The 25097-nt window shown below is 48.6% G+C and overlaps 1 protein-coding gene and 1 long non-coding RNA gene across 4 annotated transcripts in view; one reads left to right on the forward strand and one right to left on the reverse strand.

Annotated features, from left to right (window-relative positions):
- The window catches only part of DPYSL2 (dihydropyrimidinase like 2), a 57866-nt gene extending 36839 nt beyond the window's left edge, over nucleotides 1-21027 (forward strand). For all 3 annotated transcript variants that reach the window (XM_051811839.1, XM_051811838.1, XM_051811840.1), the window contains 8 exons: nucleotides 685-753; nucleotides 5182-5302; nucleotides 8369-8525; nucleotides 8660-8801; nucleotides 8971-9141; nucleotides 12255-12434; nucleotides 16889-17054; nucleotides 18075-21027. In XM_051811839.1, coding sequence (XP_051667799.1) covers nucleotides 685-753; nucleotides 5182-5302; nucleotides 8369-8525; nucleotides 8660-8801; nucleotides 8971-9141; nucleotides 12255-12434; nucleotides 16889-17054; nucleotides 18075-18166 — 1098 coding nt within the window. In that variant the 3' untranslated portion in view covers nucleotides 18167-21027. The remainder of the gene's footprint in view (nucleotides 1-684; nucleotides 754-5181; nucleotides 5303-8368; nucleotides 8526-8659; nucleotides 8802-8970; nucleotides 9142-12254; nucleotides 12435-16888; nucleotides 17055-18074) is intronic.
- Nucleotides 6306-25097, reverse strand: part of LOC127482019 (uncharacterized) — a 75674-nt gene continuing 56882 nt past the window's right edge. The window contains exon 3 of the long non-coding RNA XR_007908398.1: nucleotides 6306-6325. This is a non-coding gene — a long non-coding RNA (uncharacterized LOC127482019). The remainder of the gene's footprint in view (nucleotides 6326-25097) is intronic.

The raw sequence follows: 25097 nt of genomic DNA on the forward strand, positions 1-25097 counted from the left end.
CCTCTTGCTTTTGGTTTGTGGTGATGTGGGACATCTCTGCCTTTTTCACTAAAAGTAAAAAACTGGGTGTGACTGTCACTGTGTGCAATAAATAAAAAGCTCTGCAGTAAATAAGAGGAGTGGGAAGGCATAAAGCTTCACACAGTACCTGGGATGCTGATGTTTGGGGTCTGTTCATCCTCCAGACAGCAGCAAAGAAATGTCAATAATTATTTGGATTTAACCTGACCTGCAGCTCATTTTATATGCTGTGTTTCAGGCATGCAGAGGATTTCTGTGTTGTCTGACTAGCAAAGAGCCCACCTGAGTCTCTGAGCTCAGTTGTCTGCAGTTGCAGGATGATTTTTTCCTGAGAGATCATTTTGCCACCTCTCAGAGATGGTTTTATAGACGCAAATGAGAACTGAAAGTCGAGGGGCTGTGAACCCAGTGCGAAGCAAATCCAGATAAAAGGTTTCCTTGACCTCCTGTGAACAAATCAGCAAGGGCTTTGGGAGCTCTGGTTCTTGTCAGCAAGGGAAGTTGGACAGGACTCTGTTTGCAGGGCCCTGATGTGATTCTCACCCAGCACAGATGCTGAGGAGCTCACTTGTACCCCTTCCCAACAGCTGTGTGTGCTGCAAGAAAAATTGCTGCTGCCTTAAATCTCTTTCCTGCTCTTTTTTTTCCCCCTCTCTGCTTTAGGAGCAGCAAAGGATCCTGGAACTGGGAATCACAGGCCCTGAAGGGCACGTGCTGAGCAGACCTGAGGAGGTGAGGACTTCCCTGCCTTTGCATTTCCCCCCCCAGTTTATAACATCTTCACACTGCCATCAAGTGCTTCCTGCTGGGGTGAATGTGGCTGGAAACAGGATTTCATCCTGACTGTGAATGTTGCTGCTGCAAGGGGTGAGGGAAGAGGCTGAGACACTTCCAGGGATTAACCTGGAAAAAGCTCCTCCCTTTCTGTTAATTATTGGAGATAATCTCTGAAGGCTCTGATCACCCATCAGGTGCCTAAAATGAGGTGAGATGTGTTTGAGCCACAGAGCCCACCATAAACACTGAGAGTGGAGGCAGCTGGTGGGACTGGGCACATTCCAGACTGGAATCCTGCTCTGGGAGCTGTAGGGAATGTTCAACCTGAAGCACAGGTTTACCTGAATCACCAGTTCCTCGGTTCAGCTGCTGCTCAGGAACACTTCAAAATGGAATCCCTGCAGAATGCCACGTTCTGATTGATGATGTGGGTTTTTAGGGAGCTAAACCCTGAAGTTTTTCTAATTTCCCCTCACTTCCAGTCGAGTTTTGAGTGATTAAAGACTCCTGAATTTGGGGTTGTGTTGGCAAGATTCTGCCACTGACTTTTCTAGATCCAATCTCTTGGGTTTCTCTCTTGGTCCTTGTTTTATCAGACTTGCAGTGAATCAGCAGGATTTTTTAATGTATGCCCAAATCCTGACATTGTCTTGGGCACTTGCATCACTTCCATTCCTGTAATATTTGTTATTTTGATGAAACTTTCACCAAAGGTGGATTTTTTTTTTTACACCAAGGGATTAAATGCTTTGCTGAAGGCACAGAAAGGGAAGATAATGCTCAAGTCTCAGCCCACTGCTTTTAATAGACTAAACCTTCATATTTCCCCATTGATTTCTCTAGGGGGGAGCACCCCAATCCCTCCAAGTCTTTGAAATAAACCTCAAGGGTAAGAAAGAGCCTTGAAACTTTGCCTTTGAGGCTTGGTTCCCATTGCATTCTTCCTTCCCAGTGGTTCAGTGGCTCTGGGCTGGACACCTCACCGTGGCATTCCTGGTTTGTGGAGCCCATCTGTTCTGTACAAGCAGTTCTTTTTGTTCCTCCACGTTCCTGGGGCTTTGCTGCCTGCCAGATGTGGCAGCTGGGAGCTGGGGGGGTGAGATCATCCAGCCACACGTGCCCCTCATGCTCCTGCTCTCCTTCCTCCCCTCACTTCAGACAAGCAGCATCCAGAGGCGTTTCAGTGGGAATATAAATCATTTTTTGGGGGGAAAATGCTTAACTTGGACAGCAATTCCTCACAGGATTTGTGTGGGGTCTTTTGCTTCCTGAATTTGTGAGTGAACACTTGCACTGAGCTTTCCAGTCACCCATCCCTGCATTTTATTTATTTATTTTTTTAAATTTATTGTGTTTTTTGGCTTGCACCAGGAGAGTGGGAGCAGATGCTGATATGACACTTGGGGCTCATCTGTGGAGCACCCCTAAAGTTGTGCTGGCTCCAAAGGAAGGCTGCTCCTGCCTTCAGTAATCTGGATATCAAGCTAGCCAAGCCGTGTCTGGCTGCTTCCAAGCTCATCCTTTGTGGAGCAGGAGCTGTAAAGTGGGAGCTGTGTATTCCCCTGGCTGGTTGATGTGGGCAGAGCTCTGCTCTCCCCCAGCACAGCTGAAAGCTGCCCCAGGACACGTGGCTGCCCCAGCTGAGGAGCAGAAAAGCCTCTCCCTGCTGTCCCTCAGTGCAGCTGAGCTCAGCTGTGCTCTGCCCAGAGCTGGGAAGCATTTGATCCAAAATTCTCCTCCTTGGAAGTCAGAGGAAGCAGGGCAGGAAACGATGTCATCTGGTTCCCTCCCTCCAAGGTGGGAGTGACTCTGTGCTTTTGAAAACATCCAGCTCCCTCCAGGCTGGCTGGTGATAGAGCCCAGATTCCAAGGGTGGCAGCACATCCCTAATTCCTGTTGACTTCACAGGAGTGGATGTTTGCTGTGTCCCTCTGGGGTGCTGTTGACACTAGAATTGGCTTGTCATGCTGCCCCTCCGGGGATGTAAAGCCCATCCTGAGCACTCAGTGATGATTGTCATCTGGCTGAAGAGCTGCTTAACTCAGACTCCATCTACACCAAGCTAGCAGGAGTCGTTGAGCAAGCCTGAAATATTTGTGATTAAATCAAAACTCCCACTCATTTCAGCAGGAATTACAGCAGAGTGAGGCAGCCAGGCTCTGGCCATGTGTGTTTGTGTCTTGGAGCGTGCACATCTGCATTCCCAGCCTGGCAGGAGTCACTGAGTTAAGGCTTAGGTGTCCCTGCTGACTCAGGTTTAGCTCACCTCTCTCCCCTGGGTTGAGCCAAGGTGAACAAGGTTCAGCACCTTGTTCCAGCCACCAAGCAGAGCCTGAATTAAAACCCCACCATCCCAAGTCAGCCTCACCCATCCCTTTCTGGAGAACTCTCCCCCTCACAGCTCAGTTCACTCTCTGATGACTTCTCCATCATTTTTTTGTTTTTATTTTAGCCACAAAAACGCTGGAAGCACAAGCAGGCCAAGTGCTCCAGGAAATGTCTGTCTTTTTCTTTTCCTTTTTTTTTTTTTTCCCCCCAATCCAAGAGAACTGCTGTGCTAGGGCTTCTGCTGCATCCTGGTAATTGCAAACATTCCCCTTTGGAGTAGTCCTTGGGTTATTGTTATGTGCCTGTCACCATAGCATCTGGGCACAAGGCAGGAATTCAGCAGCCTTGTTCTCTTCTGTGCACAGAATATTCTCCTACTGCTTTGCAGTTTGGTCAAAAATCTGAGGGGAGTGTTGTTTTATCCCACTGCTTTACATGGGGGGGGGGGAAACTGAGGCACCAGAGTAGAAATGTGACTTCCAGGAGCTGCTTTAATGGGCAGTTTGGTAACAGATGCCACAGCCTGGAAGCCCTGGCCTGGCTGAGTCCCCTCCTTGTCTCTCAGAAGGGACAACTGTGCTTTTCTTGGCTCTGCTTTCAGCCCCTGAGTGCTCCTGGCTGCGACACCCTGAGTCAAACCTCCTGGAACAAACGCCCTCCCTCACAGCCTTTTCCATTTGCCTGGGGCAGCTGGGCCTGAAAATATCCCCCTGTGTGTCCCCCCCTGCCTGGGGGGGTCAGTCACAGAGGCTGGCAGGGGACAGGCTGGGGCTGGGTAACCCTTGGGGCACCAGAGCCCACCAGGATGGCTCTGGGGGGGCTGCTCTGCTTTTAAAAGCTCCCAGCTGTTGTGCTGGTGGGTTTTTTTGAGCAGTCCAGCTGCAGACAGGGTCTGGGGGTGAGTGGTGGCTTTGTCAGGGTGAGCAGAGCTGTGCTGGACACTTGGCCATCAGTGTGGTCCATGCACAGCCCCCTGAGCTGGGGGTTCTTTTCCAGGGGATTCTTTCCCTCAAGCACAGCGTTAGGAGCCAGCAGCCACACAGTCATGGAATGGAATGGAAGGGACCTTAAAGCTCACCCAGTGCCACCCCCTTCAGTGGGCAGGGACACCTTCCACTGTCCCAGGTTGCTCCAAGCCCCGTCCAAGCTGGCCTTGGACACTGCCAGGGATGGGGAGTCCACAACCACTCTGGGCAGCCTGTTCTGATTCTGGGACTGATGAGGAGGGTTTGTGGTGCTTGGGCTGCAATAAGTCACTGCAGAGCAGATTTTCACAAGTGCTGGGCGTGTTCCAGCCCCTCCAGAGCCCATGGGAGGTGCTGGGAGCCTCTTGCACTTGGGAGTCAGGTGGTGGATTGCTCTGGGTTTGTTCACTCCGTTGTTTGCTTGGAAAATGTCCGTGGGATTGCAGGCTCTGCTCTCCATGGCACTGTGAGCATCACCTTGCTGTTAAATCCCTCCTCTGGATCCTTTGATTAGGGGGTGTGACCCATAAAAACCTGCAGGGTGATGCTGATCATCCCAAGGCTGCAGTTCCAACGTGCCCCTCAGTTCTGCTGAGGTCGATCCCTGTGCCCATGGAAAAGGAAAAGGAGCTGATTTATGGGGTGGTTCACACTCTGTCAGATCCCAAGCCAGAGATTGCAGTGGAAGGTACAATTTAGGAGGCTTGTTTGCAAACGTGGCTCACCAGGGTGTGTGGTGCAGCATCTCCCTCCTGGGGGGGCTGGGCCATGAGTAGCTCTGTTGAGTCAACATTTAGTTGCTTATTTTTGTCTGGGTTAAAGAAGGGGCTTAATCACTCTGACCCAGAGCAACTGGAGTGTTGGTTTAGCTCAGACTCTGCCTGCTGGCAGAGAAACTCTGGAGCAGCCTGGGAGAAAAGGTGCTGATGAGAGGGGACTGCAGCTTGATGTCATTTAGTTGCCGTGGTTACACTATAAATTGGAATTTGCAGAGCTGGAGGGGTGGGAAGTGCCTCATCTTGGCCCTGCATGCTCTGCTGTGACCCTCTGAGGGTACCTGGGCTGTCCCTAACCTGCCTTTGTTCCTCAGGTGGAGGCAGAGGCTGTGAACAGGGCAATCACCATCGCCAACCAGACCAACTGCCCCCTCTACATCACCAAGGTGATGAGCAAAAGCGCCGCTGATGTCATTGCTCAGGCCAGGAAAAAGGGTGAGTTGTTTCCCTCTGAGCTCATGCACTTCAGCTCCCTGCCAGCATCAGCTCCAGCCCCACAGGAAAGGTTTCTTTTTCCAGTGTTATCATCCAGGCTCTGTTTTAAAAGGTCCCAAGCAACTGCTTCTGTCTCATCTCCCACAGACGAGTGCTCAGTGGTCCTGTCAGAGCCAGGAGCTGTTTCTTCTGTTCATCCTGAGCCTCTCTGTTCACACTCACCCTCCCATACTGAGCTGCCTTGTTATCCAGAGTCATTCCATGCTGTCTCCATTTACTGACTCCCCTTGGAGACTGCAACTTCCAGCTGCTGTGCTTTTTCCTTGGTGCTTTCTGCTGATCTTCCCGGGGTCAGAAGTGATTCCAGGAGCCCTGACAGGGATGTTGACTCACTAGCCCTGTTGGATTTAGTTGGAGTAGCCAAAGAAGTCCCTGACTCCAGCTGCCCACTGTGCTTGTGGAATAGATCCTGCTCGTGTGCTGGAGCTCTCAGCCTGACATCCAGGCAGGAATTGGGATCAGGGGGCTGGCTCAGGCTGGGAAGTGCAATCCCCTCTGATAACTCTGCAACATTCAGAGCTGCAGTGGGTGCTGCTGCCTTGTGTCTCTCCTCTCTGGGTGAGGTTTGGGAGGGAGCTGAGCTGCTCTGAGTGGTGCAGGAGCCCTGTCCCTGCTGCCCTGCCCTCGAGGAGGGAGGATTCCCCCCAGTGAGTGCCTGTCTCCTGCTTTATCCTGTGACTAAACCCTTCATTTCTATTTAAAGCAGCTCTGGGTGGGTGAGTAAGCAGGAGGGATGATTTGCCCCCCTCTTTCCTCCCAAGGCTTGGATTTGATTTTATGCACTCCAAATAAGCCTGGATGGATACACAAATGACATCACTTTCCATCTGGGTGTTTGGTGTGAGAAGAGCTGGTTTCCTACTGCAGCAAACAGATTTGTGTCTGGGCATTGGCTCAGGAGGATTTTGGTCCCCTGATTCCTGTGAAGTGAGTTCTGGGGAGGAGGACTGGTTCCCAAGGCATCTCTTTCTGTTTGTGGTGTGGAAGCAACTCGAGCTCTTTGGGATGAACCTTCCTCTCCCAGCTCCACTGGTGGGGATGGTGCTGAAGGAGGATGTGTTGACACAGCAAAGTGGCTGAAGGTTGGATCACCCCAGAAAACAACTGCTGTCGTTGTGCAGCTGAATCCTGTGAGCCAGGGGAGCATCCCTTCCCTTTTCCAGATAAAACACTGGAGGCATAGGCACCATGGAGGGGGAGCATCACAAAAAAACACCTTCTTGGTGCTGACCCCTGACCAGCTACCAGTAGAGTGGGGCATTGGGATGAGGTCACAGAAGCCATAAAACACAACCTGGCTCAGCTGGATGTTGTCCTGCCTGTGAAAGGTGCTGGGATTCTCCCAGATGAATGACCCACAGGACTCACTTCACTCAGACTCCTGAGCTAGAACACAAAGTTCTCCTTCAAATTGTGTTTTCTCCTTATAAGGAGAAATTGGGGTATAGATGGTGCACCATTCTCTGTTCCTTTATTTAAATAATTCAATTTAAATGCTGTGCAGTAGCCCAGGAGGGCCACACAAGCCTTGCCCTCCCAGGCAACAGAGGAAACATAACTGAAGACTGTCCAAGGCGAAAACAAGCCAGAATTGATTTGCTGAATGGAAAAGAACGAATGTTATTTAAAGCCAGATGTTCCCAGTGGCATTTGTATGGAGGAGATTCCCTGCAGACTCTGTTGCTGGCAGATCTGGGAGCTCCAAACATCACTCCCTGCAGAACAATCCCCCCAATGTCCTGGCCCACAACAGGCCTGCCGTTAATAGCCAGCGTGTGTTTTGCTTTATTCTGATTTCAGAACCCTATTTGTGGCCAGTGATGTCAGAAAAGCCTCTTCCTCTGCTGCTGGAAACCCTCTGACAAAGGCTGTTCCTGCACCTCCTGTGTCAGTGGGGCCCTGGCAGCAGCATGAAGCCAGTTCATCATTTTGCCTCAGCTAATGGACTCTTTCCCAGCTAGTTTAAGACCTCACAGACATAACAGTAGCTCTGGCAGTGCAGTGTAATAAATATATGTATATTTTCACTCTGCATGGAGAGGTGTGAGACCCCAGTTCTGGGCTTGCCTTTGCCCATCTTCTCTGCCTGAAGGATTCAGGGTTGGTGTCTGCCCTGCCCACATCTCCTGCAGGCAGCTCCAGGCACGTGGAGAGCTCAGCAGGCAGGTGGGTGGGCACAGGACGGATTTGGGGAGGGTTGCATTTGGTGAGCAGATCCCTGGGGCTGCCAGCTCGTGCTGCTTTTGAAGTTGCAGCATCTTGCATGTGCTTGGTGTGCAGATGGTGCATTCCAAAGGGTCCTGGCCTCGAGGGCTCTTCCTTCATGTGGTTCCCAAAGCATCAATGAGCAGGAAGGATGCACTGGTGGGGAGGGCACTGGGCAGGGTCACAAGATCCAGTTTCATTTCCTAGTTGTGCCACAGGTTTACTGTGAGGGAATCACTCCGTTCCCAGAGCTGCATTTGTGAACCAGGAGCACCAATATTTCCCCTCTGCACACAGGAAACTTTCCTGAGAGGAGTTTTCTATGCACAGACCCTGCTCCAAGAAACTCAGCCTTGTTAGAAGGTCTTTTGTACATAGGAATTTATAAAAGTGTTGCAGGCTTATTTTTTTCATTCTTTTTCTTCCACATCTCTTCTAGATCAGACTGGATCTCCTCACGCCCTTACAGTTTCCCTCAGCCTCTTTCATAATGTTCTTGGTCCAGGATAAACAAATAAATGAATATGAACAGTAAAACGAATCTTTACACTAACCCTTTCAAGCCAAATTAATCAGTGCCAATCTTAGCAGTTGTGTAAAGGTTTGTGCACATTTTGCTGCTCCAGGCTCTGATCAGGAGCAGTTTCTTTATTATTATCTTTATGATTACTTCCAACCCTGCAGCTTGTGGTGGTGGCACAGCCTACCCATCCTCAGGAGGATGCTTTTTGCCTGGATCCAGGCTGGAGATGCCCCTTCCTTGGTGCTCACAGTGGGTTTGTGTGTGTCCCTGTCCTGTAGGCACTGTGGTGTATGGAGAGCCCATCACAGCCAGCTTGGGGACTGATGGATCCCATTACTGGAGCAAGAACTGGGCAAAGGCAGCAGCTTTTGTTACATCCCCACCACTGAGTCCTGACCCAACCACTCCTGATTTTCTCAACTCACTACTGTCCTGGTGAGTAGAGCTCTCTGTGTTCATCCAGCTGGGAGACAAGAGGGTGAGAAAACAGCTGTTGTTACCAACAAGCAAAAAGCTGTTTTGCCTTTAGGAGTAAACCTGTGACAATAAAATGTCTCTATCCTTTCCAGTGGAGACCTCCAAGTGACTGGCAGTGCCCACTGCACCTTCAACACTGCTCAGAAAGCTGTTGGGAAGGACAACTTCACCCTGATCCCCGAGGGAACCAATGGGACTGAAGAGAGGATGTCCATCATCTGGGATAAGGCCGTGGTATGTCCCCCATGTCACCCATGTCACCCATGTCCCCCATGTCACCCATGTCATGGGTTCAGAGGTTGTTGTGATCTCCCCCAGACGCTCGTTCTGCTGAGTTTTTCCCCTCTTTTTTTGGAGTGGTCCTCACCTTGCTCATGCAGTGGCTCCTCTGCTCTTTCCCCAGGTGACTGGCAAGATGGATGAGAACCAGTTTGTGGCTGTGACCAGCACAAATGCAGCCAAAATCTTCAACCTGTACCCGCGGAAGGGGCGCATCGCCGTGGGCTCCGACGCCGACCTGGTCATCTGGGACCCCGACAGTGTCAAGACAATCTCTGCCAAGACCCACAACATAGTAAGGACCCTTCCTACACTGTCCTGCTGCTCCTTTCCTCCCCTCTTCTTCAGTGCCAGGCTGTGCTACCAGAAACTAGAGCTTGTGACAGCTCAGGGCTTGTTCTCTCCGTGCCCCGAACCCTCTCTGCTCTCACACTGTTTTGTGGAGCAGAGTGAGCCCAAATGTGAAATCACATGAATACCCAGAGATTCCCCTGGAGCAAAGGGCTTGTCTGCTCTTTCTGAGCGTTGGATGCTTGGATCTGAGCACACAGAAAGCTCTTTAAATCTTCTAAGATGTCAAAAGGCCTCTTAGGACAGTGTGTTGTTTGTGACCTCCAGGCTCTCTAGCAGTGGGAAAGGGAGTTTTTTCCTTTCCTAAAAAAAAAAACAAAAACCTTTTCTAGTTGGGGCCAGTGCAGGTTTGTCAGCTCATGGACACCTTTGCTGGAGATCTGACCCAGACCCAGTGTCTGAGTGGGTTCACACCATGTCCTGATGAGTGGAGTCATGACTTCACAGGTTAGTTGGCACAGGGAGGTCCAAGGCAGCACCCAAACTAACCAGACCTTCCCCTTGGTTCTTCTGCAGCTTTGTGGTGGCACTTAGAGGCACAATTTGCTGTGTCCACACCTCATACCTGGCCCCTGGAGTGCAAAAGCTGTCCCAGGCTGTGGGAATCCACAGAGCATTCCCAGTGCAAAGGGCTGGTTGGAGTCTCCCCGTGACATTGGAGCCCTGGCTCAGAGAAAGCAGCCACTGTTTGCATTTGTTGACAACTTGTTTCCCTGCTGGCCATGAACCTATGGAATGTTTCCCTGGAAAAAACCTCCTTGTTCTTTTTTCCCCGTGAATGCTTTCATTCACTCTGGAGCTAAAGGAGCAACATTTTCTTCCACACTTTGGGTCCCTGGGCACATTCACAAAGAAACTTTTTTTTGTTGGTTTTTTTTTTTTTTTTTTTAAAAGGTTTGGTTCACTTCCCTGTGACTGAACTCGGTGTCAGAATTGGTCACAGATGGCCTGGCTTCATCCTGCCTCTGCTTAGGCTTCTGACAGGAATTCCAGGGGTCTGGTCACTTCAGACACCTCAGAGGTTCTTCCAGACTCCTTCCAGTCTGGAGAGGAATGACTTAGAGAGGAGGGAGCCCAGGCAGTCACTGCTTTTAGGTGCCAAATTTAGTGCTCTGAGCCTGGTTTTGTGCTTAGGAATGGCTCAGAGAGTAGCTGGGTGGGTGGAGTGTTTGAAAATCCTTGCTCTTTAATGGCTGTTGTCTTTGGGGAATGACCTGAGCTGTTCACATCTCCCAACACAGAACTCAGAGACTTTCTCTCCTGTGGATGTGCCCCTCTGCAGTCAGGATTCACTCTGATTTAGACACAGATCTGGGTGAGGCTGAAGGAGAACCAGCTCCATTCAGAAATACTTCTGTCTGCAGCCCCCCCCAAAGCTCTGACAGCACGTGAGAGATCAGCTGTGGCCAAAGGCTGCAGCCTTAAACTGGGCCAGCACCAGGGAGGGTGAAGGGCCTTGTTCCCAAGAGCTTGAAGGGCTGTCTGAGGAATCACAGCTTTTTCTTTTTTTGCAAATCCATCTCTGACCTCTGCCCCTGGTATTGTGCCTGGCATCACCCCTGAAGGGTCTGGAGAGGTTTAGGTTGGACATCAGGAGGAATTTCATCAAAAGAAAGGGTGTTTAAACTTTGGAAGGGGCTGCCCACCCCTGGAGGTGTCCCAGGAATGGCAGTCAGTGCTCTGGGCTGGGGGACAAGGTGGGGATCAGGCACAGGTTGGACTCGATGGGCTGGCAGATCTTTCCCAACCTAGATAATTCTGTGATTCTGTGTTTTTTTGGTATCTCATGCTGCACAAATGCCTTGTGTTAGAAGAGAAAGTGATACAAGTGATACCTTTGGAGTCCAGGAGTCCTGGGTTGGTCAGATCTGGAACAAAAGGCCCTTTGAGAGCAGGCACAGGGTGCTGTGGCACAGGGAGCCCCAGTCATTATGTGGCCTTGGATGATTGTTACTTTTTTAAATGTTCAAGCAAGTTACAGATATTTCCCAAGAATTCACACTGCTCTTGCCACTCTCTGGCAAGGAAACCTTGGGAGCTAGAGAGGGAGATGGTGTTGTTCTTGGAACCAGCCTGATCCATAAGCTCCTGACCGAGCCTCCTCCTTTGCCACCACAAGTTTTTTCAGGCTGGACCCGGTTCAGGGGCGGTTTAACCGCTGTCCTGGCTCGTTGTACAGCTGCAGTCAAGCCTGTCCACACTCATAACACACTTCAAGGGCAAACTCCATCATTAACTCAGTAAAAAAGTCCTGGATTTGACCCAGATGGTCACTAGAGTAACAGTCCCCACAGAACATGGTTGCATCTCCTTCCAGGAGGCTCCATGGGTGTGACACTGGCAGTGATTCCTTTAAAACTTCCCTTTTTTCCTTGGTGTGTGGTGTTTCCAATCCTGTTAATTGAGGATGAGCAATCCCATTAGAGTAAAACAAGATTGCCCTGGCCCCTGAGCCATCGACCAAAACTTGGGTTTGAAATAGAGATTTTCAGAATGATCACTATTTTTAAGTGAAACTTTATTGGGCTCCTAAATCCCCTGCAGTTCACAGGAGATAGGTGCCTAAATGCATTTAAACAGAGAGGTTTTTCCCCTTGCCCTGTGGCTGTCATATGGTTTTTTGTGGGATATTGGGATGCAGTTCTTCCCTGGGAGGGTGGGGAGGGGCTGGGATGGAATTCCCAGAGAAGCTGTGGCTGTTCCATCCCTGGAAGTGTCCAAGGGCAGGTTGGAGCAACCTGGGCTAGCAGAAGGTGTCCCTGCCCATGAGCTGATCTTTAAGGTCCCTTCTAACCCAAACCATTCTGAGATTCTTTATGAATCTCGTTCCAAAGGAAATTTTGCCTTAATAAATCCTTACTAATTTCAGGCTGATGAAGACCAGCCTGTGTGACATCCTTGTAAATCCCAGCATGCACAGCCCAGGTCAAAGCTGTGTTGGGTTTGCTTCCACCTGCCCTCAGAAGTGAGGCAGCTGGTGTGAGCAGTGATTGCTGCTGCCAGCCCAGCTCTGCTGGGGGATGTGTTTGCCTGACCTGCTGTCCCCGTGTGTTGCAGTCCCTGGAGTACAACATCTTCGAGGGCATGGAGTGCCGTGGCTCTCCCCTGGTGGTCATCAGCCAGGGCAAGATCGTGCTGGAGGACGGCAACCTGCACGTCACCGAGGGCTCGGGGCGGTACATCCCCAGGAAACCCTTCCCAGACTTCGTGTACAAGCGCATCAAAGCCCGGAGCAGGGTGAGTGAGGGCTGGGAGGGCAGGGCTGGAGCAGGGTGAGTGAGGGCTGGGAGGGCAGGGCTGGAGCAGGGGGAGTGAGGGCTGGGAGGGCAGGGATGGAGCAGGGGGAGTGAGGGCTGGGCTGGAAGTGCAGGGATGGGCTCTGGAGCAGGGAGAGTGCAGGGCTGGGCTCCAGAGCAGGGTGAGTGAGGACTGGGAATGCAGGGCTGGGATCCAGAGCAGGGGGAGTGCAGGGCTGGGCTCTGGAGCAGGAGGAGTGCAGGACTGGGTTCTGGAGCAGGGGGAGTGAGGGCTGGGTTCTGGAGCAGGAGGAGTGCAGGACTGGGAGTGCAGGGCTGGGCTCTGGAGCAGGAGGAGTGCAGGGCTGGAGCAGGGTGAGTGAGGGCTGGGCTCTGGAGCAGGGGGAGTGAGGGCTGGGCTCTGGAGCAGGGGGAGTGAGGGCTGGGTTCTGGAGCAGGAGGAGTGCAGGACTGGGCTCTGGAGCAGGGGAGTGAGGGCTGCGCTGTGCCAGGGGGTGGAAAACAGCTGCTGTCCCCTGGCTCGGGCCACGCTCCTGCAACAGGGAATGTTCCCTGGAGAGGAGCCACATCTGGCTCTGTGCTCTTTCGCTTTTGCTGTTCACTTGAGTCATTGCAGGAACATGCTTTGGGTTGAGCTTGCATTTGCTGCAAATTGTATTTCTAATAATATTTTTATTTCTAACAATAGTTTAATTTTTAATAATATTTTTATTTGAATATTTTTATTTGAATATTTTTATTTTTAATAGTATTTTTATTTTAATAATACTTTTATTTTAACAATATTTTTATTTTAACAATATTTTAATTTTAACGATATTTTTATTTTAACAATATTTTTATTTTTCATAATATTTTTCACAATATTTTTATTTTAACGATATTTTTATTTTAAATGGTATTTTTATTTTTAATAATATTTTAATTTTTAATAAGATTTTTATTTTAATAGTTTTAATTTAAATAATATTTTTATTTGAATAATATGTTCTTTCTAATATTTTTATTTCTAATAATATTAAAAGAATATTTTTAATATTATATATTTATATATTATATATGATATATTAAATAGTTTTTGTTAATATTTTAATGATATTTTTATTTTCATAATGTTTTGTTATACTAATATTTTAATAATATTCTATTTTTATTTTTAATAATATAATTTATTTCTAATATCATCTTAGTAATATCCTACAACATATTAATAATAATATTTTACTGTTTATTTAATTTACAATATTTTTATTTAATTTTTATAATATTTTAATAATACTTAAATATTTTAATGATAGTTATATATGTTTATTTTATATTTTTATTTTATCCATATTTTAATTATATTACATAATATTTTAATAATAATGTTATATATGTTTATTTTTATTTATTTTATATTTTATTTTTAATATTTTAAAATATTTAAACAATATTTTTAGTTAATACTATTTAGAATAAACCAATTTTTCATAAAATCTAAAAATATATAATATTAATTATATTAATATATTAATATATAATTAATATATAATTATATGTATTATATAATTATATATATAATTAATTATATTAATATATTAATAGTAGTATAATGATATTTAAATAATATTTTTAATAACACTTTTAGTATTATTTATCTTTAATTCTTCTCTGTCTTGGGACACCCAGACAGACTCTGTGTCCAGGAACCCCCCAGTCTGGACATGTAGATAATGTGCCACAGAGGTACCAAGAGAAGTTATTAATAGTTATAATATTAATTTATATATCAAACCTTGCAGCAGCAATGCAGAATTGCCATTTATTGTCATTTATGGTTCTGGAGACCTGGTGCTGTCACATACGATCAGCTGCTCCTGTCTGGTGACTGTGAGTCACAGGCTCAGCCTCCTGACTGCTGCAAAGGGAGAATGTTGTATTTTGAAGAGGCTAAAAGTGTTGGGAAGGGATTCTGTGAAATCAAAAGTGTCTTTGGCTGTGTCTGCCGGGGGAGGTGACTGAGCTCAGCTCAGCTCAGCTGCTCAGGGTTTGAGAGCTGCAGTCCTGGAGGAATCCCATTGCTGAGGAGAGCTGGCTGCCAGGGCTGGTGTTGCCCTCTCCTGGGCAGAGCCAGAGCTGTGCTGGCCCCTTGTGAGCCCTACTGGCCCTGTGTGAGCCCTGCTGGCCCTGGTTCAGCTACCCCTTCCTTGTAAGGCACCTTCATAGAATCCCAGAATCAGCTGGGTTGGAAGGGACCTCCAAGATCATCCAGTCCAACCCTTGATCCAACCCCGCCGTGGTTCCCAGCCCATGGCACTGATGCCACATCCAGTCTCTGCTTAAAAACCTCCAGGGATGGAGAATCCCCCCCTTCCCTGGGCAGCCCATTCCAATGGCTGAGCACTCTCTCTGCAAAGAAATTCTTCCTGATCTCCAACCTAACCCTCCCCTGGCACAGCTGCAGACCCAGCCCTCTTGTCTTGCTGATGGTTGCCTGGGAAAAGAGACCAACCCCCCCTGGCTCCCCCCTCCTGGCAGGGAGTTGCAGAGAGTGAGGAGGTCTCCCCTGAGCCTCCTCTTCTCCAGGCTGAGCCCCCCCAGCTCCCTCAGCCTCTCCTCACAGCACTTGTGCTCCAGTCCCTTGAGTTCCCTTGATGGTTCTTGGGAAGAAGTTCCAAGTTATCCCAGTTCCAACCTCCCGGAGCTCAGCCCCACGGAGTTCCAGATCAGTCCAGATCCCCTGGGGCTGCTGTTCTGTCTCCCCCAGCAGCACAAGTGTGACTCTAAATCCAATTGGGCAGCCTCTCAGCTGGAATAATTGCATTTAAGCCAAGCTGGAGCTCCCGGGCTGGGGCTGGGCAGCCAGCCTGGCTCCCCTGGGCGGTCCTGCCCTCTTTGCTTTTTGGGGAGGAGGGAGAGGTTGCATTTGGGAGTTGTCAGGAGCCTTTAATTCCACGGCAGGAAGGTTGGGATCATTAAAGGGCAGCACCTGCAGGGCAGGGGACAGACTGGGTGTCTCTGTGGGCTGGAGCCACAACAGTCCCGTGTCACGTATTAATTTACAGGATTATAGGATTTTTGTCCAAAAGTACTAAATGCTTTAATTTTTGGAGTCATCAAAATCTTGGGGTGTTTAAATTAATTAAGCTTAGCATTAGTTAATAGGATTTTTGTCCTGCACAACCTACCTAGAGTCAGGTACAGCACTTTACCCTGTCCCACACCACGGATCACCCAACAGTGGGGTTTTGGGAAGTGCAAAGCACTGGGTCCATATTGCCAAGGAGCCTTGGGGGGCTCATGGGCTGAGACCCCTCAGCTTAGTGTGGTGGAAGGTGTCAGGCTGCAGAACCACTGCTTTTAACTTGTAGGAAAATACTGCAAATTAACCTTGTTTGCTGCAGAACTGGTTGGGTTGGATAGAGGCACATCCAAGTTTTACATGGATATAGATATAAAATAGGTACAGATATAAAGTAGGTATAGATATAAAATAGGTATAGATTTAAAATAGGTGTAGATGTAAAATAGGTATAGATATAAAATAGGTGTAGATGTAAAATAGGTGTAGATGTAAAATAGATATGGATGTAAAATGGATATGGATGTAAAATAAGTGTAGATGTAAGAAAAATACAGATGTAAAATAGGTATAGATATAAAATAGGTGTAGATGTAAAATAGGCATAGATGTAAAATAGATATGGATGTAAAATGGATATGGATGTAAAATAGGTATGGATGTAAAATAGGTATAGATATAGAATAGGTATAGATATAAAATAGATACAGATGTAAAATAAATACAGATATAAAATAAAGATGTAAAATAGATACAGATATAAAATAGGTATAGATATAAAATAGAGACATAGATATAAAATAGGTATAGATATAAAATAGATACAGATGTCAAATAGATACAGATGTCGAATAGATACAGATGTAAGATAGATACAGATGTAAAATAGGTATAGATACAAAATAGGTACAGATATAAAATATAGATGTAAAATAGATATAGATGCAAAATAGACAGGGATATGGAGCAACTCCCCAGGGATCAGGCAGAGTAGATGACGTGGGCTTCCCAATCCTCTTACCAACCACCAGCCTTGCAATGTGTGTCACTGGCTTAGCAACATCTGGGCAGCTGTGGGGCTGTGTCCTGGGGGCTGTGGGGTTGTAGGGCTGTGCTCTGGGGGCTGTGGGGCTGTAGGGCTGTGTCCTGGGGGCTGTGGGGCTGTGTCCTGGGTGCTGTGGGGCTGTGCTCTGGGGGCTGTGGGGCTGTGCTCTGGGGCTGTGGGGCTGTGCTATGGGGGCTGTAGGGTTGTAGGGCTGTGTCCTGGGGGCTGTGGGGTTGTAGGGCTGTGCTCTGGGGGCTGTGGGGCTGCGCTCTGGGGGCTGTGGGGCTGTGTTCTGAAGGCTCTGTGCCCTGCTCTGTGTTTGCAGCTGGCTGAGCTCAGGGGTGTCCCCCGAGGCCTCTACGACGGCCCCGTGTGCGAAGTGTCGGTGACACCGAAGACGGTCACGCCGGCGTCCTCAGCCAAGACCTCCCCTGCCAAACAGCAGGCACCCCCCGTGAGGAACCTGCACCAGTCTGGGTTCAGCTTGTCTGGTATGGGATTTCATGAGGCTCAGTGACTTATTGCTGTGAAATCACGGAATTGCAGCTGGTTTGTGCTCCTGTGCTCGGAATTAATTCTGCTGGAACAGGGAGGCAGAGGGAGAGGCTGTGGGGTGTGTTTACCTGAGGGGTGTCATCCCTTTGGGAAGGGAGAAGAGCAGTGCAGGAGCTGTCATAAGGTCCTGCTGCTTCTCATGCCATGGCATGAATGCTGAGCACCCCAGGGCGTGCTGGGCTCCACATCTGGGTGCCTGGAGAGGGCAGATCAGGGAATCCCAGTGTGGTTTGGGTTGGAAGGGACCTTAAAGCCCATCCAGTTCCAACCCCCTGCCATGGGCAGGGACACCTTCCACTAGCCCAGGTTGCTCCAAGTCCCGTCCAACCTGGCCTTGGATGCTTCCAGGGGTGGGGCAGCTTCTCTGGGAATTCCATCCCTGCCCCTCACCACCCTCACCCTTCCCAATATCCCATCTAACCCTGCCCTCTGTTAGTTTGAAGCCATTCCCCCTTGTCCCTCTGATCTCTCCAGGCCCTTGTGTTTAAAAGTGAGAATTTTCTATTTTTAAGAGGCTGGCAGGGTCTGTTTTTCAGGTGTCACCAACTTCAGCAGAGCTTTGCCAGCTGGGACCAGCTGTGGATCCGGGATGGGGCAGCTTGGATTTCTCAGCTGCTCTTCCAGTGCAGGAAGGGCAAACTATAGAAAGGGATAAGAAGGCTCCCTAGAGGAAGAGCATTGAAGCAACCCTCCCTGTGCAGGGCTGGGTGGTTTAAGTGTTCAGGGCAGAGAGGTTATTGGTGCAGAACAGCTTTCAGCAGAATTAAGGCACCGGGAGCCAGTGGGAGCTTTTCCTCCGAGTACAGAATCGTGGAATCATGGAAAAGCCATCTGAGGTCATCAACTCCAGCCACAACCCAGCACCACCACTGACCCACGTCCCCAGGTGCCACATCCCCATGGGTTTGGAGCACTGCCAGGGTTGTTGACTCCCTCTCTCTCTCTCTCCCCCACAGGGGCACAGATCGACGACAACATCCCGCGCCGCACGACCCAGCGCATCGTGGCACCGCCGGGCGGACGTGCCAACATCACCAGCTTGGGCTAAGGAGCCTCCCCTCCTGTGCCCACCAGGCAAACCAGGGGGCCAGGGCACCTGGAGACCCTTCTTGATTCTTTTAGAGCCTGTGACAGTTACTGCGGGCAACCAGTGAGGGGGGGCTGAAGTAAAAGCGCCTCTTTCAGTCCCCTCAGATTTCCCTCCTCATCTTCACCGACCCCCTCTCACTTCCCCCCTTACACATTTAAAGAAATAAACCCTGTTTTGGCACCTCTGACATGCAAGAGTAAATGTAAAGAGGGTATTTGAGATATGTGGCCTCTGTCCCATTCAGCATCTTTCTTTTAATAAAGGAAGGATAAAGTGAATTTCCCGGGAGCTGCCTTTAAGACACACACACACAAAAGAAAAAAAAAAAAGGAATAAAGAAATAATAAATGTAAAAAAAAAAAAGCTTTTTTTTTTTTTTTTTTTTTTTTAAGAAAATGTCAAGCAGAAGAGTAGTTCAAGGGTTTTAAACTGGATGTTCTGTAGGGTTCTGTGTTCCAGCAGGATAGTTAGGCAAGCACAGAGGGACACGGATCCCAGCCTGCCCGTGGCTGTTCCCAGCACCACCTCTGAGGTCACTGGAGAGCTGTTGCTGCCAGGAGAGAGAAACAGGACCCAGCCCTAGGAATTCACAGAGAACATCACCCCGGCCACTGGGTGAGCCACAATCCTTGGGGACTTCTGTTGGGTTCCTTTGTTTCCTTGATTTCTTTTTTTCTTCTGGATTTCGCTGCAACTCGGGTCCTTGAGGCAACTCGTGGTGTTTGTTTTTTTTTCTCTCTGTACCGTTTGTGTGTGTGTGTTTTTAACACCTTTGTACCATTGTGTTTACGAAGCCTTATCTTGAGAACTGGGAACGATCTCCCCGTTCTTCCTGAACCTCATCCGAGTCACAGGCTCCCGCCAGTGTCACTGCCACTGCCACCCTGGTCCTTCAGGTGTCCCTTGGTTGCCTCATTCCAGCCATTGCTTGCCACGTAGCTGCAGTAGGTCGTGGAGCAGGTCCATGAGCTCTGATCTTCACCTCAGCCCACCAGCTGGTGCCAACAGAGGAGCTGGACACCACCTGAGCTGCTGGGATGGAGCGTTGGGAGAAGTTTTTAGCAGTGAGTTTGTCTCTCGGTGCTGGAGGTGGATCTCCACGAGCAGGGGGCTGGTTGAAAGGTTTCCGTGGCAGAAACCCCCTCCCTGGCCAGCACTGAGAGGTTATTTAAAGCTTTGTGAGGGCTTATCTTTAGCTCCCATCCAAAGAGTGGTCAGGGGGGGTTGCCTGAGCATCTGTGGCCATTCCAGTCGGGGAGCAGAGGCCCAGCTGTTGGAACTGGGAGCCCTGGAGAACTTGCTGGGCCCACAGCAGCTGAGAATCTCCTGGACGTGGGGCGAGTGTCCCAGCCTCTCCTTCCTGCAGGAATCTGTGCACATATCCATGGGAAGGCCTGGCTCTTCCCCACCCTTTGCAGATTCCTCACATTTGAGCCACCATCAGTGGTCCTTAAACGAAGGGAGGAGCCCCAGCTTTTGGGGCAGGCAGAGGGATCTGGGCCTTAAACCATCCCCTGGGGCTGAAGGTCTCTTAGCCCTGGGACTGGAGGCTTGTTTTCAGGACAGGGAGGGTAAATCTGCACCATTAGATTCCCATTCTTCCCCAGCTGGAGGGCTGGGCAGTCCCAAGGCCTTGGCTCTGAGCACAGGGAGCTTTGCCACCCCCGTTACCTCCACTCTCTGCCTGCCCTGGCACTTGGCTGCATCTTCTGCTTTTCTCTTCTCTTTGTACTTTGCCACCTGCATTGTTTTTTCATAGTTGTGAGTGTTTTCTTAAGTGGTGTTTACAGGTTCTTTTAGGAAGAAGAAAAGCTGTGTGAAGGCTTTTAAACAAATACCAAATTTGTTGTCATGAAGTATCAAAGCTGGGATTTGCAAAGGATCTGGAAGCTCCTTAGGTACCCAAACCCTCCCAGCTGCAGCACCTGATTCCTTTAGACCCCTCTGAACACAAAAGTTAAGGAAAAACTTTGCCATATTCCTCCCTGCATTTTGCATTTAGGTTCAACTCTTGGGTCTTTTTAGTTTTGCATAAGGAGTTTGCACTTTGTTTGTTAAGTAATCCGTGAACTTAATATATATTGCAGCTATTTTCATTATTTTTTTTGGTTAATTTTTTTTTTCTTTTTTTGTCACCTGTATGTTAAAAATCAATTTGAAACGAGTTGGGGAGAAGAAAAAAAAAAAAAAAGAATTGCAGTTTCAATTCTACGAAACACTTGCGGCTCTTCAGTATTCACTTAAGTCTTCCTTGTTTGTTTTTTTTTTCCTTCACTGACTCATGATGACTTTTTAAGTTTTAAATTTGTTCTTGAAAGGAAAAAAAATCATGAAAAAAGAAAAAAAAAAAAAGGTTTTTGCAGGCTATGTAAGCATGTTTTTTCCTGTGAGAGCTCGTCTGCTTTGTGTCTGTTTTAATGAATGTCATTATGTAAATGCTTAAAAGAAAAACGACAAAAAAAAAAAAGGAAAAAAAAGATGATGACTTAATTAATTAATTAATGAATTAACCGCAGTGACTTGAAGCTCTAAAAATAAAATTACAAAAAAAAAAAAAAGAAAATAACAAAAAAAAAAAAAGGTAGGATTTAATACTAGCTGGATTTAACCCTTGGATTTGTGATTGTGAACCATGAGTGGAGGAGCTGTAAGTGCTAAAGCTGATCATGTGTGTAGACCAAGAGAAGTCCTGATATTTGACCATTGTCTCAATGGCAAAAACACCCCACCCCAACCCCAAGTCTTGTGTTTTATTCCTGAAGAACTCCGTGTTATATTACCATGGGAACTCCTAATAAAGACAAAATGTTGTTGTTTCAGTAGGTGCCTCTGTGTCTCCAGGTGATGGGTGTTTGTGTCCCTGCAGTCCTGGGCTGGTGCCCCCAGCACATCCAGACTGAGCTCTGAGTTTGGGGTGAGGGAGCTCTCAATTTGGGGTGATGGAGCTCTCAAGTTGGGGATGATGGAGCTCTCAAGTTGGGGTGATGGAGCTCTGAATTTGGGGTGATGGAGCTCTCAATTTGGGGTGATGGGGCTCTGAGTTTGGGGTGATGGAGCTCTGAGTTTGGGGTGATGGAGCTCTCAATTTGGGGTGATGGAGCTCTCAATTTGGGGTGATGGAGCTCTCAATTTGGGGTGAAATGTGCAGAGGCAGAGCTGGAGAAAAAACTCCCCTGGTCCTTGGAAGATGTTGAAGAGGAACCAAAAGGGCCACAGAGTAATTTCCTTTAGAGAAAACCGAGCTGTGTCTTGGGGCAGTTTGTTTAAAACAAACTTTATTTGGCAAAGCAGAGACATTTGCCTGAAAAATCCTGGCTCTGCATGGCAGAGACCACTCATGGAATGTGGGCAAAAGCCCCTAAAAGTATTGGCACAGCCCTCAGCCCTCCAGTGTGGGTCTGCTTGGACCCTCTGCCAGCCAGGGAATAGGGGAGAAAGCACAGCTGGACACAGGAGCCACAGGCAGAGATGGATGGGGAGGGTTGGAGCTGGTTGGAAAAGCACCAGTGGGACTGTGGGGGGTGGTGGTTGGGTTTTACTGCAGAAACACCAGTGGAATTTGGGTAGTGGTAGTTAGGTTTTAGTGGAGAAACACCAGTGGAATTTTGGAGGGTGGTGGTTGGGTTTTAGTGGAGAAACACCAGTGGAATTTTGGGTGGTGGTGGTTGTGTTTTACTAGAGAAACACCAGTGGAATTTTGGGTGGTGGTGGTTGGATTTTACTGCAGAAACACCAGTGGAATTCTGGAGGGTGGTGGTTGGATTTTACTGCAGAAACACCAGTGGAATTTTGGGTGGTTCACCTGCTGAGGATGGACAATGGTCATCCCCTAATCAAAAGGCTTCTAATTAACGAGGGGGTCCTGTTCTGGCACCAATGACTTGCAGTTATTTGGCTACTGGCAGCTGAAATTAAATATTAGCATGGATGGAATCAGATCCCAATTGGAACGAAAGAAACCTCTTCCCAAGGAAATGTCTTCCAGGGACTCAGTGAAGCTGAGCATGGAAGTTTTTGAGGTCAGGAGGAAGCAGCAGCAGCCAAATCTAAACCCAGCGAGGGCTGAGGGACCAGGGCAGTGAGGAATCAGGGCAGTGGGGCAGCTTTGCTGCTGCCCAGGAGCACAGGAATAGCTGGGTTTGGTCTGCCTGTTAATCCAGGTAATTCCTTGTGCTGGCAGCAGTGAGAGCCAGCTCCCAGCTCTCCCAGCTCTCCCAGCTCGGGGTGTTCTGGGCTGGGCTGGTTCTCTGCCAGCCCCGTGGCCTGGTCTGGGTAAGAGCTGGTTCAGATCTAATCTGCTCTGCACAGGGATGGAGAATTCCTGGGGGAAGGAGAGGGAAGGAGGGAGGTGATGGATGTGAGTGGGTGACCTGGAGCAGGAGCTGTCAGCTCCTCAGGAGAGGAGGGTTAGCAGAGCAGGGCACAGGGGACTTGATTTCTGCCTTGGTGGAGTGCTGGGAGCAAGAATTGTCACTGGCACTTCCCAAGCCAAGGCTGCTCTGACCCAGGGCTCATTCCTGGCTGTATCTCAGGGAATGGGTTGGGTTGGAAGGTACCTTAAAATCCTCCACTGCCACCCCCTGCCATGGGCAGGGACACCTTCCACTAGCCCAGGTTGCCCCAACCTGGCCTTGGACACTTCCAGGGAACCAGGGGCAGCCACAACTTCTCCCAGCCCCTCCCCACCCTCCCAGCCAAGAATTCCTTCCCAGTATCCCTCTATCCCTGCCCTCTGGCAGTGGGAAGCCATTCCCTGTGTCCTGTCCCTCCATCCCTTGTCCCCAGTCCCTCTCCAGCTCTTGGAACCCCTTTAGGCTCTGGAAGGGGCTCTCAGGTCTCCCTGGAACCTTCTCTTCTCCAGGCTGGACACCCCTAGCTCTCCAGCCTGTCCTCATAGGAGAGGCTCATCTATATCTAATCTATATCTATATATCTCTATATCTCTATCTCTATATCTCTATCTATATATCTCTATCTCTATATCTCTATCTCTATATCTATATCTATATATATCTATATCTATATATCTATATATATCTATATCTATACCTATATATCTATATCTATATCTATCTATATATATATCTATGTCTCTATCTATATATCTCTATATCTATCTATCTATATCTATATGTCTATACTTATATATCTGTATCTATATCTATATCTGTATCTATATCTATATATCTATATCTATATCTATTATTCTATATCAATATCTATTATATATATCCATGTAAAATATGTATGTTCTCTGTCCATCCCAACCAGTTCTGCAGCAAACAAGGTTAATTTGCAGTATTTTCCTACAAGTTAAAAGCAGTGGTTCTGCAGCCTGACACCTTCCACCACACTAAGCTGAGGGGTCTCAGCCCATGAGCCCCCCAAGGCTCCTTGGCAATATGGACCCAGTGCTTTGCACTTCCCAAAACCCCACTGTTGGGTGATCCGTGGTGTGGGACAGGGTAAAGTGCTGTACCTGACTCTAGGTAGGTTGTGCAGGACAAAAATCCTATTAACTAATGCTAAGCTTAATTAATTTAAACACCCCAAGATTTTGATGACTCCAAAAATGAAAGCATTTAGTACTTTTAGCTGCTACGTGTCTGGAAGCTTCAGAACCTAATTTCCCCCCTTTTTTAGCCCCAAAAAAAGTGCTGGTGGAGCTCAGTGCCATTAGATGGCTGCAGGACATGCAGAAATGGAAAGAACAAGATCCCTGGAGGCACATGGATCTTCTTGGGAATGGTGTGGGATGGAATAAATGTAGAACATGCACAGGGCTTGTGATTCCTGTGGCAGACAGATGACACACACACACACACACATCCTCTGTTATATTGGTGTATTGGGTGGGATTTCAGTGTTAAAAAGATGAATCATCTGGGTTCATCTTGTTTTAGGTCAAGCCTAACAAGACCCTTGTCTCAAATAAGATACAGAGCAAGCCATAAACTTCATCCATCGATTTATGACATCAAAAACTCCCCCAGACATTCAGTGAAGCCAGAGAGGGCCTTTGGAAAAGGATCTGGAGGGCAGGGACAAGGGGGAATGGATTCAAACTGACAGAGAGGAGGTTTAGATGGGATATTGGGAAGGAATTCTTCTCTGGGAGGGTGGGGAGAGGCTGGGCTGGAATTCCCAGAGAAGCTGTGGCTGCCCCTGGATCCCTGGAAGTGTCCAAGGCCAGGTTGGAGCAACCTGGGACAGTGGGAGGTGTCCCTGCCCATGGCAGGGGTGGCACTGGATGGGCTTTAGGGTCCCTCCAACCCAACCATTCTGGCATTCCCTGGTGCTGGTGCAGCTCTGTTGCTCCCCCCAGTCCCTGGGACACTGGGACAGTGGGACACTGCATCCCTGCAGGATGGGGCAGGCTGGGGGGGCAGGACAGTGTGAGCCCCCAGTTCCCAGCAGTGCCAGGACCCCAGGGAGCAGTCCCACACAGCTCAGAGGGATCCTCTTCTGCTGTGGGGAGGCAGAACAAAAAGTCCTGGCAAGAACTGCAGGGCCAGTTCAGATCAGAAGCAAGGGGGGGAAAAAAAAGCACCACGAAGGTGATTAATCCCTGGAATAAATTCCCGAGGGATTTTCAGCCATTGGAGGCTCCTCAAGTCAGCACTGAAAGGCTCCCTAGAAAGCAGCTGCCAAGGCTTGGTGGTTGATGGTTGAAAAAGTGCTCGTGGAAAGAGCACCACGCTCAAGCACAGGGTGAGTGCCCAGCTGGAGTGCCAGGGCTGCCAGGCACTCCCAGCTCCCGGGGGTCAGCAGAGGGCAACTCCTCTGGCCCGTGTGAGAGGGGAGAGAAATCATTTCCCTTAATTAGAGAGCAGTCCACTGGCAAGGTCTGCAGCTCTACGAGAAGAAAGAGGAATAGGAGAAGCAGTAA

The sequence above is a fragment of the Manacus candei genome, unplaced genomic scaffold (genome assembly GCF_025592945.1).
Source record: "Manacus candei isolate 608988 ecotype Guabito, Panama unplaced genomic scaffold, ASM2559294v1 h1tg000084l, whole genome shotgun sequence".
NCBI lineage: Eukaryota > Metazoa > Chordata > Aves > Passeriformes > Pipridae > Manacus > Manacus candei.